The sequence below is a fragment of the Daphnia pulicaria genome, chromosome 1 (genome assembly GCF_021234035.1).
Source record: "Daphnia pulicaria isolate SC F1-1A chromosome 1, SC_F0-13Bv2, whole genome shotgun sequence".
NCBI classification, from domain to species: domain Eukaryota; kingdom Metazoa; phylum Arthropoda; class Branchiopoda; order Diplostraca; family Daphniidae; genus Daphnia; species Daphnia pulicaria.
In genome coordinates this window covers 41,128,738-41,143,370 of record NC_060913.1, presented here as the reverse complement: position 1 = coordinate 41,143,370, position 14,633 = coordinate 41,128,738, and the positions used below count along the sequence as shown (strand labels likewise).

The 14,633-nt window shown below is 43.3% G+C and overlaps 1 protein-coding gene and 1 long non-coding RNA gene across 2 annotated transcripts in view; one reads left to right on the top strand and one right to left on the bottom strand.

The window, feature by feature from the left end:
• Positions 1-14,633, bottom strand: part of LOC124320491 — a 125,519-nt gene that overhangs the window by 75,432 nt on the left and 35,454 nt on the right. The window contains exon 4 of the long non-coding RNA XR_006913926.1: positions 14,121-14,280. This is a non-coding gene — a long non-coding RNA (uncharacterized LOC124320491). The remainder of the gene's footprint in view (positions 1-14,120; positions 14,281-14,633) is intronic.
• LOC124320371 (homeobox protein Hox-A5-like) lies at positions 2,481-6,774 on the top strand. The gene is made up of 2 exons (XM_046783237.1): positions 2,481-3,668; positions 4,522-6,774. Exons 1-2 carry the CDS (start codon positions 2,822-2,824, stop codon positions 4,977-4,979), a joined length of 1,305 nt encoding a protein of 434 aa, XP_046639193.1. The 5' UTR covers positions 2,481-2,821; the 3' UTR covers positions 4,980-6,774.

Genomic DNA, 14,633 nt, shown 5'->3' with positions numbered 1-14,633 from the left:
TGTGCATCCGAAGCAGTTGCTTGTGTGTGGTTCATGGAACGATTTTCTTCTCCAAACGACCCCATTTGGCATAGACGAGACACGGGAGACTCACACGCACACAAAAAAAGAGATGGGGAATGTTGTACGGGGTAACATAAAGCCAAAAGGAAATAATAAATAATAATAAACCAAAAAAGAAAAAAGAGTAAAAGAAAAAAAAGGACGGACGGACGGATTGGCTCGTCCAGATTCCGATTTTGGCCAAAATGGCAGTTTGGCACACATACGTGGAACGTTCGATGGGGGGCCTGCTGCTGCCTCTGTCTTGGGGTGGGGGGAAAAACCTTACCGAGAGTTGAGTACTGCTAGTCATGTCGGCTGTTGTGCTCCGAGGGCGACAACTAATGGGCAATAAAACTAGACATGGACACTTACTATACAGTAACCCAGGACTGTACCCCAGGATCGTTTGGCCTCTGCTGGCGTTATTATTCTCTATACAAGACAAGACAACGCACACAACAAACAAGTAGTACACCAGTCCCACAGGGAAGACCCACACACGGGGGCTGGCCACTCTTTTTCTCTGTTGCAGCAGCTTCTGCTCCCGCTGCTGACCCCCTTCACCTTTTTTTTTTTCTTTCAAAATAATATCCATTTTTTTTTCTTATAGTGACATGTCAAGCAGCTTCGTGTTCATCCTTCATTCCGGGCATTTAACAACACAAGACAACACAGAAAACAATAAATAAATGGATAAGACAACCCTCTGAACTGGACTCTCCTGGACTCTCTTACAGCTCGAAAAAGTTGGCAAAAAAAAAAAAATTCAGGGTCTGTAGCAATATAACTTTTGCATTTCTCTCAATTGCTTCAAACCCTATTATTGTCATTTTAACCCTCCAAGTAAACCTACCCCCCTTTGGTAGATATTTGTCTCACCACATCAGGAGCAGCGTGGAAACATAAGGAGCTCATTCAAGCCCGAGCCGGAGAGGCTCATGTGTGTGTGTGTGTGATGTGTCTATAAAAAGTTACAACCGGATATTTTTTTTATGGTGGATAAAAATAAGGATAATATGACTATGCTACTCATATGTTCGGGCTACCGGTTCACCCACAACCACCACCACTAAACTTCTACGGTAGCTTTCATATACAACCTAACGGTAGTAGGCTATATATATACAGCCCTGTCGGACAGTCACACATTGACGCGGTCCATTTTCGAAACAAAATTATTAAATATGGGTAAACTGGAACCAGAGTGAGATGATAGAAATGAGGACACACGAAAACTGAAGGCAACTAAACCAAATTTTAAGTTTTTTTTTGTTTTTTTGTTTTCAAGTCAGACGCGGGAGGGAGCTAATCAAAGTGGACTATCACAAAAATGAAAAGATGAATAAATTGTAAGACGAAAGAAAGAAAAAAACGTCATTCCACGAGAGTAGCCCGATAACCTTGCGCGAGTCCCGTCTCTTTTTTTTCATTCCATTTTCTTTCTCTCGGTTTAATTGAAACATGTGAGATAATGAAGCATTAGAAATGCATAGCGCGTCCCGTCTTCTGCGGGACCTGTTGCTTATGTACATTTGATAGAAAATGACGCCAGAGAGAAAAAGAAGGAAATCATATTCTAGGAAAAAAGTAAAGATGATTATAATGGGCCACACTGTTGAAAAGAATCAATGTCCAGACTGGTCTAGGAACAACGTCAAATCTAATCATCATTCCTGGCTTCCTCAATACGGACATTATTATCAAAAATTTAACAAGAAAGAAGAAGCTTGCGAAGGCTCCTAATGAACCGCTCCGGGAAAAAGGTAAAAAAGCGGATCACATGTTGTTGTCGCAGGCGGCTTGAGAATGTCAATCGATTAACCGCTTGTTACAGTACAAACATTCTGTACAAAAACACGGTCCAAACTATTTCTCCTGCGTACCAAAGAGAGCCAGGATTAATGGATCGTGCTTTTTTGTGTGTGTGGCAAAAGTCTCTCACCGAAAAAATAAAATAAAATAAAATAAACTTTCCAATGAAAAAGATGGCGGATCCACGGAATCAATGGATAAAAGCCAAACGGGTGGAGGGGAGAGACACTCGATCAAAGAGCCAAAAAGGGGAGGTAACGCTATATTCCGTTCTGCTCTTCTTCTTCCTTCATTCATAATGGAAATTCTATTACTGAATCGACTGTGAATAGGTCGAATAAAATATGAGAGCAAAGAGACCAGGTCCGCTCTCTCCATTGTAGTGCGATGAAGCAGCCTGAAGAGTTAAGCAGGAGAGGGGGATATCCAATAGGGTGACGGGAGCACCCCCCCCCCCCCGTTTCCACATGCTCAACCCTCCCCTTCCCCTCTCTCCATCTGTTCTCCTCCGCGTATACATTTTCAATTGTGAATTCGCATACACACACACGCATACAGTTTCTATCCAGCAGCAGCCGTGGCACACGCACAGGGGGGGTTGTTTTTGACGGCCTGTGATTGGTCCGCTGGCTGCTGGAGTGAGAGAGGGCCCGTGCAGAAAAACATCCTCATATGTGATTTGGGAAGGGGGTTGACAGAAGAAAGGGATGGTGTGTCTATACTACTAGGCCTCTCTATAAGGGTAGAGGGATGGACATCCATCGCCGACAATTCCACATATCCGCCAAAGTCTTGACGGACTGCACCTCATTGCGAATCCAAGTGCCGGACTGGATGAAACAACTCGTTTAGCTCCCTCATCCATTTTTCCAACTTCAACTCTTTTTTTGTTGTTGTCATCGTTTGGTTCAAAGTGCGTTGAATTTTTGGGATCGTGAATTTTTAGTTTGTTTCGAATTGAAAAATGAGTTCTTCGTATTTCGGTAACGTTGCGGCGGCTGCGGCGGCAGCGGGCGGATGGGGGGCGACGACGGCCACGGCCATGCCGCACCATCACCACCACCACCATCTGACCAATCAAGATCATCACCAATTCTACAAATACGGTTACAGTGAATCGTCGCAGTATTATGGCCACCACGGCCAGTACCAACACCACCACCACCACCATCAACCGGTGGTCGTGGCGCCTTCTTCCGCCAACCCCATCGCGACGGCCACACCTTCGCCGCCTTCGTTCAGGTACACGGGAACTTCGCACGGCAGTTATCAGCCAGCGGCTCCAGTCAGTTTCCAGTGCAGCACAACTTTGGCTCCGGTGGCCAAACATCAGAGCCTTGAAGCTTCCGGCTGTACCTCACCGGCTTCATCTTCTTCCTCATCTCTGTCGGCTTCGGCATCACCTTCCCTGTCATCCGCTTCGCCGGCTTCTCTTCACGATCACACAACGGCCGGAGCGGGACCGTACGGATTCACTCAAAATCAACTGGGCTCCTTCAATCCTCACCAGCGTCAAGCGCAAACTCTTCACCAGCAAAATGCCCAGCAACTGGCCTCGACTAACGGGCCAAACGTCGGCACATCCGCACTGAATCCGCTTTTAGAATCGTCGACGCCCAGTTGCATCAACAACAACGTCAATCCTTACACGGACCTCCGGGGATTCCAGAACAACAACAACAACAACAACAGCATCCAACAGCAGCCACAGAATCACCATCCCATGATGCAAACTCACGGAGGATCTTACTGCATCAAAAACCCAAACGCCTCCAGTTACTTTCCCGGAAGCTGGATGCAAGCCTACGCAGGTATGTAACCTCCAATGTTTTCCAAACGGTCACCATAGCAACGGTCGCTTTCAAAGTTTGTTTGTTTGTTAAACAGATAAGACAAAAAAATCGAATAAGTCCCTAACAAAAAAAGATTGGAAACAAAACAAAACACGATAGAAAAAAGAAAAAAACAAAAAACCTTATTTAGTTTTTATCTCATTCCGCTTCGGGCCGGGAGTCCAAATAAAGAGCGAGGAGGAATAGGGGATCGACAACATATAGGGGAATGCGAGTCACGTGGAGTGGAGTACACTCGAGTCAAAGAGCTGCGTGTGTTATGCACGTCCAAGAACGAGCAGATGAAGCGGACCCAACGCTCTGTAGGTGGCAGAAAAAAGGGGGAAAAAAACAAAAATGTATTTTCCACGTCTTATTATTATTATAATACTTGAAAGGGGGGGGGGAGGATACCGAGTCTAGTGCGCTAGGTTCATAGCCCGCACGTAGAGAGAGCCCCGCGATTTGTTATTCGTTTCTCGGAGGATCTCTCGGCCTTTTTTTATTCTTGGCGCGCTCATTTGCTGGCGCGCAGGAATCTCCGGTTCGGAATCTCATCTCCGCTACAGATCTTTTCCTCTCGCAGCGCGAGCGGACGATATTCCTTATTAATATTACTATTATTATTCCTCGCCAACCCTCACCCCGTCCGAGCATCAATTCCAAATATTCATGTTTAATCTAGTTATCTTTTTTTTGTGTTCAAAAAAAAGAAAATTCCAATTAAAACCTGTTCCGATTTCGAGCTTCAATTAAAACCCAAGAGACAATATCACAGTCATGTCATTCAAAGAATTTTTTTGGATTTTTTTTTTGTGATCTTGTGTTTTAGATGTCGTGCCGAACCCGAAGAGAACTCGCCAGACGTACACGCGCTACCAGACGCTGGAACTGGAGAAAGAGTTCCACTTCAATCGGTACCTGACGCGGCGACGTCGCGTCGAGATCGCCCACGCCCTTTGCCTGACTGAGCGACAGATCAAAATCTGGTTCCAGAATCGGCGCATGAAGGCCAAGAAGGAGACGACGACTCAGCACAAGCCGGAGACGAATTTCGCCGTTTCGGCCAACAACTCGGAGCTGCTCAACGGCTACAGCAGCGGCAGCGCCGATTCGTCGCCCATGGACATCAAGCACCTCCAGCAGCAGCAGCAGCAGCAGCCGCATCATCAGCATCAGCATCAGCAGATGATCCTGTCGGCCGCCGCCGCCGCCATCGACGAGGAGGAGCACACCGTCTCCACGTCGACCCATCATGAAACTATCAATACCTGCAGCGGCGGCGTATAGTCCGACAACCGGGGGGACCTCGCAGACGGTCTACAACATATCCCTTCGGATTTTTACCTGATCACGTCCAGACACTGAGTAAATGGCCTTCTAATATAAAAAGGGCTTCTGCAATCTCCCATCTGCAATCTCGGAGATGGGCCACCCTATCTCTCTTTCCCAATGTGAACGTGTGTGTCTGTGCCAAAAAGCCAAAAAAAGAAAGAAAAAGGGGGTTTGAATTTGAAAGACGGCGCGCACCCAGTACGCCACAGAATCTTTCTATTTGCTCATGTTTGGGTTGGGAAAAAAAAAAAAAAACTTCTAGCGGTACTTGTGTTGTAGTAGTAGTAGTAGTAGTAGTAGTAATAGTAGCTTACTAGTAGTGTACTCGAAGAGAAACATGTGCACAGTTTCTTCTTTTGCCCATTTTCATCAGTCACACAACGTACTGATTATCTATGGGCCGGTTGACAAATGGATTCCAACGGGCTCGTACTCTTTTTTTCAACCAGCCAAATTTTCTTAATGGCACAAGTAACAGCAATTGCACACACACACACACACACACACACAACCACACAGCCTTTTTCATTATTCTTTCTTTGGCCATATGTTTGTGTATGGTACACAGCACTGTAAATATAAGAGTCTTATTCCCAGAGAGCAAGAAAGAAAGAAAAAGATTTTTCGACACATTTTGACACGGAGTTCCCTCTATAACTCGCAAAAGAAGAAAAGGGTTTTCTTATTCTTCTTATACACTCTTTTTTGCCTTCCTTATATTTTTTAAAAATATCTTCCGTTTTTCCATGATCCGCCGTTTGTATTTTCTTCTTCGAGGGGGTTCAAACAACAACAAACACGGCCAACAGCCCAGCAGCAGCAGCAGCAGGAGCAGGAGCACCCAGAGCATTTTGACAAGAAGTCTCCCTAATGTTTCTCCTATTCGGCTGCTCTTCTTTTTTTTCTTTTCTTCTATATCCAGAAAGACATTAAGCTAATCCCAGGGCTTATGTGGCGCACATCAACACAAGAGCCAAAAGAAAAAGACAACCCCTTAGCTAGATATCCTTCCCGTGTGTCCCCTTGAAGGGGGAAATAAATAAATAATAACCGCTGACTTTTGCTGCCGTGAACGCCATTTATATTTCTAACACCGCCTTTTGTACAGAATATCTATTCGACCTTTTCACTTTATTTTTCTCGAGAAAATTTGGCTTTTTATTTACCAACTTCTTTTGATCTTGTCGAAAAAAGAAAATACTTTCGACCCCGTATTCTCCGTGCTCAAGTGTATGTGTGTGGTCAATCATTTTTGTGGAAATTTGAAAGAAAATGAATTCCCTTTCGTCAAAAAAAAAAAAAAAAATTTTCGCATTACACGCCGAATTTTTCTTCTAGAAATAAGTTGGTCCTGGTGTACACTTGAGGCATTATGGGATTGTGCAGGGATACGCTGTGATAGGTCAGACGGCTTTTCCAACATGGCGGCCTGACCCTCCTGTTAGAGCGAGGGCTTTTTATAGGCCTAGACTCGAGCCTTGTACCTTATTCATTCATCGTAATAATCCGCATCCCAAAATGCTAATCGTTCCATGATTTTTTTTTTTTAAGTTAGGAGGCCACCATCAGCGCTCACTGATTTCTACTCATACCGTAACTGGAGTTTGAGCAAATAAAAAAAAATTTTTTGCACGGATAGTAAAAATAGATTCACAGGGGTAAAAGAAAAAGATATCAAAAACTATACTGCAGTCTTTATGGGCTTGACAGCCAAGCCGTCGGTAAATGCCAAAAAAATAAAGTAAAATAAAATAACTGCAAAGGTAGGCAGCCAAAAATGTAGGAAAGAGAAGTTGTTTTATTCTTTTACGATCAGTCGTAAAACCCGGCTCGTTTTTTCGCAGACGGGCGGTGTCTTCTGAAGGATAGACAGACACAAAAAGAAAGAAAGACCAGTAGTCAAATTTAGCTAAGTAGTATATAGAACTACTGCTATAAATATCTGGCGATGCACCGAATCATCAAAAAGCAAAAAGAATTTTGCAAAAATCGGCACGTTGGACAAAATATAATTCACCATATTGAGTGAAGGATGAAGTTCAGCAACGAATCAATTTGCAATATTTGTTGCAAATATTTTCTCGTTGAAAAAACAAACAAAAAATGCCGCATACCCCGATCATTTCCTTATCGATATCGGAGATAAAAATAAACAGGAATTTCCAGACATCCAGAAATGGTTTGATTTCACCTTGTGAAAGTCACTGATGATCAAAGCGATACATGTCAGGGTACAAATAATAATAAAAGGGCATTCAAAACGGATGGGAAATAAAGAAATAAATACATACACGATCGGTAGGCGATCAATCTCGATTGCCGCGGCCCTCCCGGGCAGGAGAGACCCGTGATCAAAAAGAAAAGTCCACCTATAGTACCTATAGCGCGAATCCATACAGAGGCGAGCGCTAGCTCTTTATTGATTCCTCTCCAGTCTCAATGTCTCCCGGTTTTCTTGTAGCGTGTATACTCCCATATTTGTGTGTCGTGTATATTTTCCGCTGTCATTTTTTTAAAAACATATTGCTCCCCCTCCTCTCTATCTTTTGTTGGCCCGTGTTTCCTTTTCGCTCGCTGAATTTTCGTCATCGCAACGGAATTTCGGGCATTTGCATTTCAATCAGACACGTTGAATGATTTAAACAGTGTACGTCTACTAGGTTTTTTTAAAATTATTATTATTAATCTCTCTATACGGGCACACACGATAGTTTGAAAAGGAGCCGAAAAAAAAATAGAAAAGAAAACAGATTTTCAATGTGAAAAAAAAAAGAAGTGATCGTCGCGCTCTAGTAAAAGGAAAATATCTTCGCACGGTAATCATTTGCGGTCTGCGCTATTGTCTGTAGCTCGCAACGGACTAGATTGTCGCCCAGCGTGAAACATGTTACCGGGAGCTGTAATAATGTAGCGCTCCGGCCCAATAACAAAAAAAAAACTCTAGGAAAAAAACAAATTCCATTTTGAGATGGAGGGGAGAGAAATAAAAAGAAATCAAGGAGAGAAAACCGCAAAGGGCAGCAGAAAACTAACATCTGCCGCAACGCAAATCAACTCTCTCTCTCTCTCTCTTGATGCTCCTCCAGCGCTGTGTGGTTGGCCCCCCCTTTTCTTCCAGGCCGTCCTTCCTAGAGACCAATTACTTACATTTCCAGCCGTGCCAAAGGCTTTTTTTCCCCCCATCACCATTGTAATACAACAACCTATATAATCCAGCAACAACAACGAAACAAAAATGATTAAAAAAAGAGAGAAAAAGAACAACCGAGTCTCTCCTTTTCGGTATGTTTTGTGTATTTGTCTGTCCCTCTCTCCAATACCGTCAGGAAAAGAAACAAAAAAACACGTTTGATATCGAATCGGTGTAACTGCGTGCGCCTGTATAAAATGTGGGGACGACCCGAACGGTGCTGTGTGTGTGTTGTTGCGCATCCGCTTCGTGACGCGCGCAAGCGGCGGAGCGGGGTGCGAGGAGACAGCAGAGGAGGAGGCGCGCTCACACAAGAGCGAAACATAGCAGAAGGGCGAGTTGTAGGAATGTGAACTGGGCCCCGACATCACATGCTGGATAGTCTCTATGACAAGTGAGTAAGATGAATAATAGACAACGGTCGTCGTGCATCGGGAATCCTTTTGGGCACCACCATCACCACCACCAACTTGCACGGGACAACAACAGTATAGACTTACTCTATACGCACTACACCCAAAAAGCACAAGCGGACACAAAACAAACAACAACAACAAAAAACTCAACATGGAGGAGACACGCATAAAGGAGACTAAAAAAAAACTCTTCTCTACTATTCCTCCGCGTCCGCATATCTTTTGTTTGGTTGTTGTTTTTCTATTCGCCGTCGTCGTGGTGGATATTCTTTTTTTTAGATTTTTTTCCCTTTTTTGGACATGACGCGTTCGCTGACACACAATAATGTCTGGCTCTCTCTCGCCTATTACACTACTACTACTCCAATCCCATGAATTCATATCTCGGCCGCTGAACTGTTGCAGTCAAATTTTTAAAAATAAAATAAAAACTGGGATTGAAATTTGTTGACACCCGCAGACTTTTCTTTTCTTGAAATAACATTTTTCGCCTAGTTCCCGGCCGTCGGCTTTAAGTTGAGGAAGGATATGAAAGAACTGATTTTCTTCCCCCTCACCTTTTCACAGCCTTTTTCTGTAAACATTGCGTGTCTTAACTTTTCTTCCTTCCTTATTCACTTGCCTTCACTCAACTCAGAGCGGCTGATAATCCCAACACGTCGCTCGTGTCCGTCGTCTTTTTACGTCTGACTGGCAGCCAGTTGACAGGGCTGGAAGAGGGTATCTTCTATTCAAAAACTTGTGATTAATATCGCAACTTGTGCGTGCTGAAATACGCATTTATTTATCTTTACCTCCCTCCCCCCCCCCCCCCGAAAAAAAAAAAAGAAGAGCGCTAAAATTTGAAATCAAATTTCGTGGCGGCTCACCTTCCGAGTCTAGTCCACTTCAAAAGCCGAAATTTGGTAATGATTAAGACATGCATCATTGTCGGCCGTCAAGTCGAAAAGTTTCCAAACTTGGGACTGCGAGTGTGGTAGAAAAAAAGAAAAAAAATGGAAATTTGTAACAGAGTGGAGAGCAATCAGCGAGCTGAGATGATGAAGTGGGTGAGAGAGGGGTGCTAGAGGGGTTGCGGTTATGTAAGTGACGTGGCACGTTTGACGGGTAACATGACAACGAGACACTCGAAACACGTCGAGAAACAGCAGCCAACAAGAGAAGAAGAAGAAGAAGAAGAGCTCTTTAACACTACTTCCTATATATACACACAACAGCCAAACTAGCCAAGATGAGAAAAAAAGAACCCACAAGATTCTCGAGCGCGTCAACCGGCTGTGGGGGAGCACATCAGGAAAATAAAGAGAAACAATCCAAGGGGAAGTGCCCGTCTCGTGTTGCTGCTCCCTCAAGATTCTCTCGGTTGACCCTGTCTTGTCCCTCGCCCGTCATCTCGGGTCCCGACTAACAATTGCGTAAGCCTCTGCCGACAACCCCGGACATACCACTTTGCCCATCCAGTCTAACCCTCTTTTTTTCTTTTCTCTACTCCTTTACTGGACGTGTGTGTGTGTGTGTGCGTGGCGACGTCCTTTTCACACTGACAGCATGTTTTGGATATTACACAAACACACACACAGTGAAAGAAAGACACCAAGGCCAGCGGAAACGAGTGTCTATTCACGAATTGAAAGAAGATCTATTTACATAAAAGGAATTCGTTTTTTCATGCGCCGAAAAGGCACAGTATCACGATCGGTTACAGCTCAGATCTAGACCTGTTTAGCGTTACTTGCAAATGATTGAATTACCAGTGCGAGTATTATAGAATTAAACCAGATTGCGAATAGCCGGCAACCCGCACAATTTTGTACTTAACACACCATCAAAGAAGCCCGGCCATGGAAACGAAACGGGAGGGGGATGAAACAAAAAAAATATATCGAAAAAGAATGTCTCACGGAAATGCCGAAGAATTCCACATGAAAAACGAGAATCGAAGCCAGAAACGAAGGCTAACAAAGTGGCCAATCAAGTGGGGCGGAATAGAAGGCAAGGCGTGTGCGTTTCCCGAATAACTGGTTTTTCCCTCCAGCAATTGAAGAATATAGAAAAGGAAAAAAAGAAATAATGCGAATGTGTTTAATAGTACTATCTACCTAAATATTATACGATCGTCCTATCTCTATGTAGGGATACCCCTACAGCAATTCATCTAAAAATGTAAAGCATTTCTATTAAGGAATTGTTAAAAAGGATTCATTTGTCGTTGAAGAGTTTGCGTTGGAGTTGGTGCATTTACAGGCCTATCAATGGTTACAAAGTCAAGAGGATATGAACACCATGGGACATGTAGGAATAGAAAAAAAAAGTACCAGAACACGTTCCAGGAATTCCTTTTTTTATATTTATTTCCAGAAATTCTATTGGATGGCGGGCGTTCCGAAAAGGGAAAAATTCGGAAGACTCAGCCGACGGAAGAGTGTCAACATTGCTAGCGCCATCGCACGGACGATATGCTCAACGTGTCAAACACAAGCCAATAACGAACCGCGCCATACATGCAGGTATCCCAAATTTTTTGTTGTTTTTTTTTGTCTATTTTATCGAACTTTTGGTGCGCAATCGAAACTTTTTCTTGTCTGAGAAATGTCTGCGCTCTTCTTGCCCGACAAACGATAGCGTCAAATGACGGTTGCATACTGCGCTCTCAAAGTTATCATTCCGTTCCAATCTTTTCAGTCATCGTTTTCTTTTTTCTTCTTCTTCTTCTTCTGACATTCTTGTGTGCAAGTATTACACACGCCGGAGAAGACCACGATTCGTATTCTAAGCCAAGTTATCGAGATGCCGTTGAATCAAAATAAATCTTTGACAGCGGGGGGAAAAAGCAGAGGAGAAAAAACTACCACAGACAACTCGGAGTCGTCCAATGTCCTCATATGGCGGTCATTGCGCGTTTATAGTGGCCGTTCATGTCGCACAGAGACAACGGCAGGTGCGAATCGAATTCGTCTTCGTAAGAGAGAGAAAGAGAGAAAGAAAGAAGAAAAAAAGAATCAAGCAAACAAAAGAAAAAGAAACGAAACGAAACAAATGGCGTAGGAAAAGAGAAGAAGAAGATCTCTTTTCTCTCGTCCATCAACCTAACCCCCTTTTGGGCCACTCCTTATTCTTCTGCACGCATTACATTATGTCTGGTTCTCTTCTTCTTCTTCTTCTTTTTCCCGAAAAAAACAAAAATGAATCGACGCCGTTCATCATCATCAAATATGAGTCGCGCGCTCTACAGTCGAGAGCACACAACAGAGTTTTTAGTAGTTGCTGTTGTTGGTAGTGGTAGTGTTGTCCCTGTATGGAACACAAGAGAACTAGAGAGAGAGAGAGACAAAAGGGACGGTTCATGATAGAAAAGAATGACTTTATGATGATGACGAAAGACTGTGTCACGAGAAACCAGATCGATTTCTCAAGGTGGACGTCATCATCATTCCCTATTGGACGAGGAGAGACACCAGCAAGGTCTACCGTCGTGTAGGACACCACCCCCTTCCCTTCCTCTCCCGTATTCGACCGGTCGCTTTGTCAACGACCGGCTGTGAAAAAAAGGCCAAAAAAGATATGAAAAAGAGGGAGTGTTGGTTATAAAGCAGACAAAAGAATGAAAAAAAATCAATAATCCGTTTGCATAAAAATAAAGAAAATTTCAATTTCTCTTCCCCCGCTCAGTATTACTTGTTACGCATTCACTATATGCAAATGCGTAACAAATTCGTTTCCCCGTTTTTTTTGAATTTGCAAATTTCGTCTGAATGCTTTTTTATATATAAAAAAAAAGGTTGAATGAGAACTCAAAATAAACCGAAGGTCGCTTAAATCAAAGATTTCATTCATTCAATCAATCGTGATTGTCGCGCCCCGTTGTCTCTCAATCAGTGGCTATTTTGTAGCCTTAACCCCGACCTAAATTTTTTGAGTTTGGCGTATGTATGCCATAAATTATAGAGTTATTTCGGAATAAGTAGAGAAGAAAGTTGGCTCTAAAGCGAGTCAATATCTTAAATAGAAGCTGATTTTCTAGCGTCAGAAAGAATACAAGTTAAAGAATGAAGAGAAGAAGAAGAAGAAGAAGGCCGTGTGCTCGAATGATGGAATCGTTGCGGCTCCATTGTGGAACACTTCGCAGCCAACAAGAGAGAGAAATCTACTTTTTCTCTCTCTCTCATACAAAAACAACAATAGAGAAGCATAAGGACGAAGGGGGGTTGGGATAGAAGAGATAAAGCGCTAAGGTGGAGTGAAATGGAAAAAAAAAATAAAAAAATAAAAAAAAAGGTTTCGGTTCATTCTCGCGAGCTGCCATTGGTTTCCACTCTCCGCTTCAACCAACGGGAAGACCGTCTCTCTCCCCTCATCCTCGACTTGTTGGGCCTCGATTCGCAGCGCCAACCGAGCGCTGGGGCTGGCGGCTGGTCTGATGACGAAACCACACGGAACCCCCGATGCCAAAGTCGGGACAGACCCCCTAGCGTGTCATTCCCGGCTTTAGAAAAAAGAAAAAAAAACCCAAACCAAGAAAAATATTTCCTTCTTGAAACTGGCTGAGAACTTTTTTCCTTTTTTTTCAGAAAATCCTGTGTGTGTCCTCTCTATTATCTACATGTTCAATAACCCCAACGGCGAGTATTGTCCAGGCAATAAGAGAGGGGACACGGAGAAAAAAAAGGAGAGGTCTTGAGTGAGCAGAAGCAGCAGTAAAAATGGCAACTGCTGCGAAAATGACAAAAAAGGAGAGGCAAAATCCCCCTTGTAAATAATAATAAAAAGGAAATCCACAGTGCCATAAATCCTTGCCAAAAAAGAGAGAGAGAAAAAAAGGTCGCCACCAATGTACAAGTCTACTAGCGCGCAAATATAAGAAACACCTCACTCTACTACGCGCAAAATCTTTTCCCTATACCTTGATACCATCTTCTCCACCTTTTTTAAGTATGCAATCGTTTTCGGATGGAAAAATCATCCGGAACACGACCGTCTGTAAAGCAAAGAAAACCGTATCAAATTTGTAACCTGAATTTTATAACTGTGGGGCAATTTCGGCAGTTCATTTGGTGGTCAGAATAGAATAAAGCCGAGATAAAACCCATGATTTTTAAGGCTTATTAAAGAGTACTAGGGTACAATGAAAGCTTTATAAACAGTTCTTGGGAATTTTGATTTCAATTTCAGAGAAAAATTTTCATTTCTGATCAATTGAAAAAAAAAAAATAGAAATCCGAGGCTGCTGGATAATATTGCGGCCGGATATTTGTATTGAAAAGAGCCGCTGTGCTGATATAATTCTGCCGAGCGCACAGAGGAAAAGCCTTTTTTTTTCTCTCGAATCCAGCCATCAGCAACAGTTGATAAACTGGATTTGAATTTCCGAATCGATTCATTAGTGTCGTTCTCCCCCCCCCCCTTTTTTTTCTTATCTCATCTATACATCGGTCAGCTTTACATCTTACATCGCATAGAAGACAGAGAGAGAGAGGGAATACCAGTTCCTACCTTATTTACACATCAGCTTGTTTCTTGTCCACCCCCCGCTACCACCCCCGTCCTCCGCTGGCTGGACGCAAAAGAACGGACAACTGGTCCACTATCGGCTCCAATTGCCTCCTCCTTCTTTGGTTATTCCCTTTAGTCTCAACTGGCTCCGGTTAAGTTCCTAGAAATAAACAGCAACAAAAAATAGTTAGAAAGAACCCAATCTAGAGAGAGGGAGAGAGAGTGAGTGAATTCAGGTATAAATATAGGCGATATTTATTGATTGTGCAAGACTATCCAATCCGCCCTCCCCACAGAGAAAAAAAAAAGAATAGAAATTGATTGGGAGTTGAATGACAAGTTTTTGGCGTCTGCCATCATCATCATCAGAAGTCGTCAAAAAAATAAAAATAAAAAAGAATTCGTGATTCATTTGTAACGGCTTCGGGCCACTTCTGACCTTACACGGCATTGTCTTCCGTACGATAGCCAATGATTGGAAGCTAGAGAACTACGGCAAGTTCGGCAGGGGAA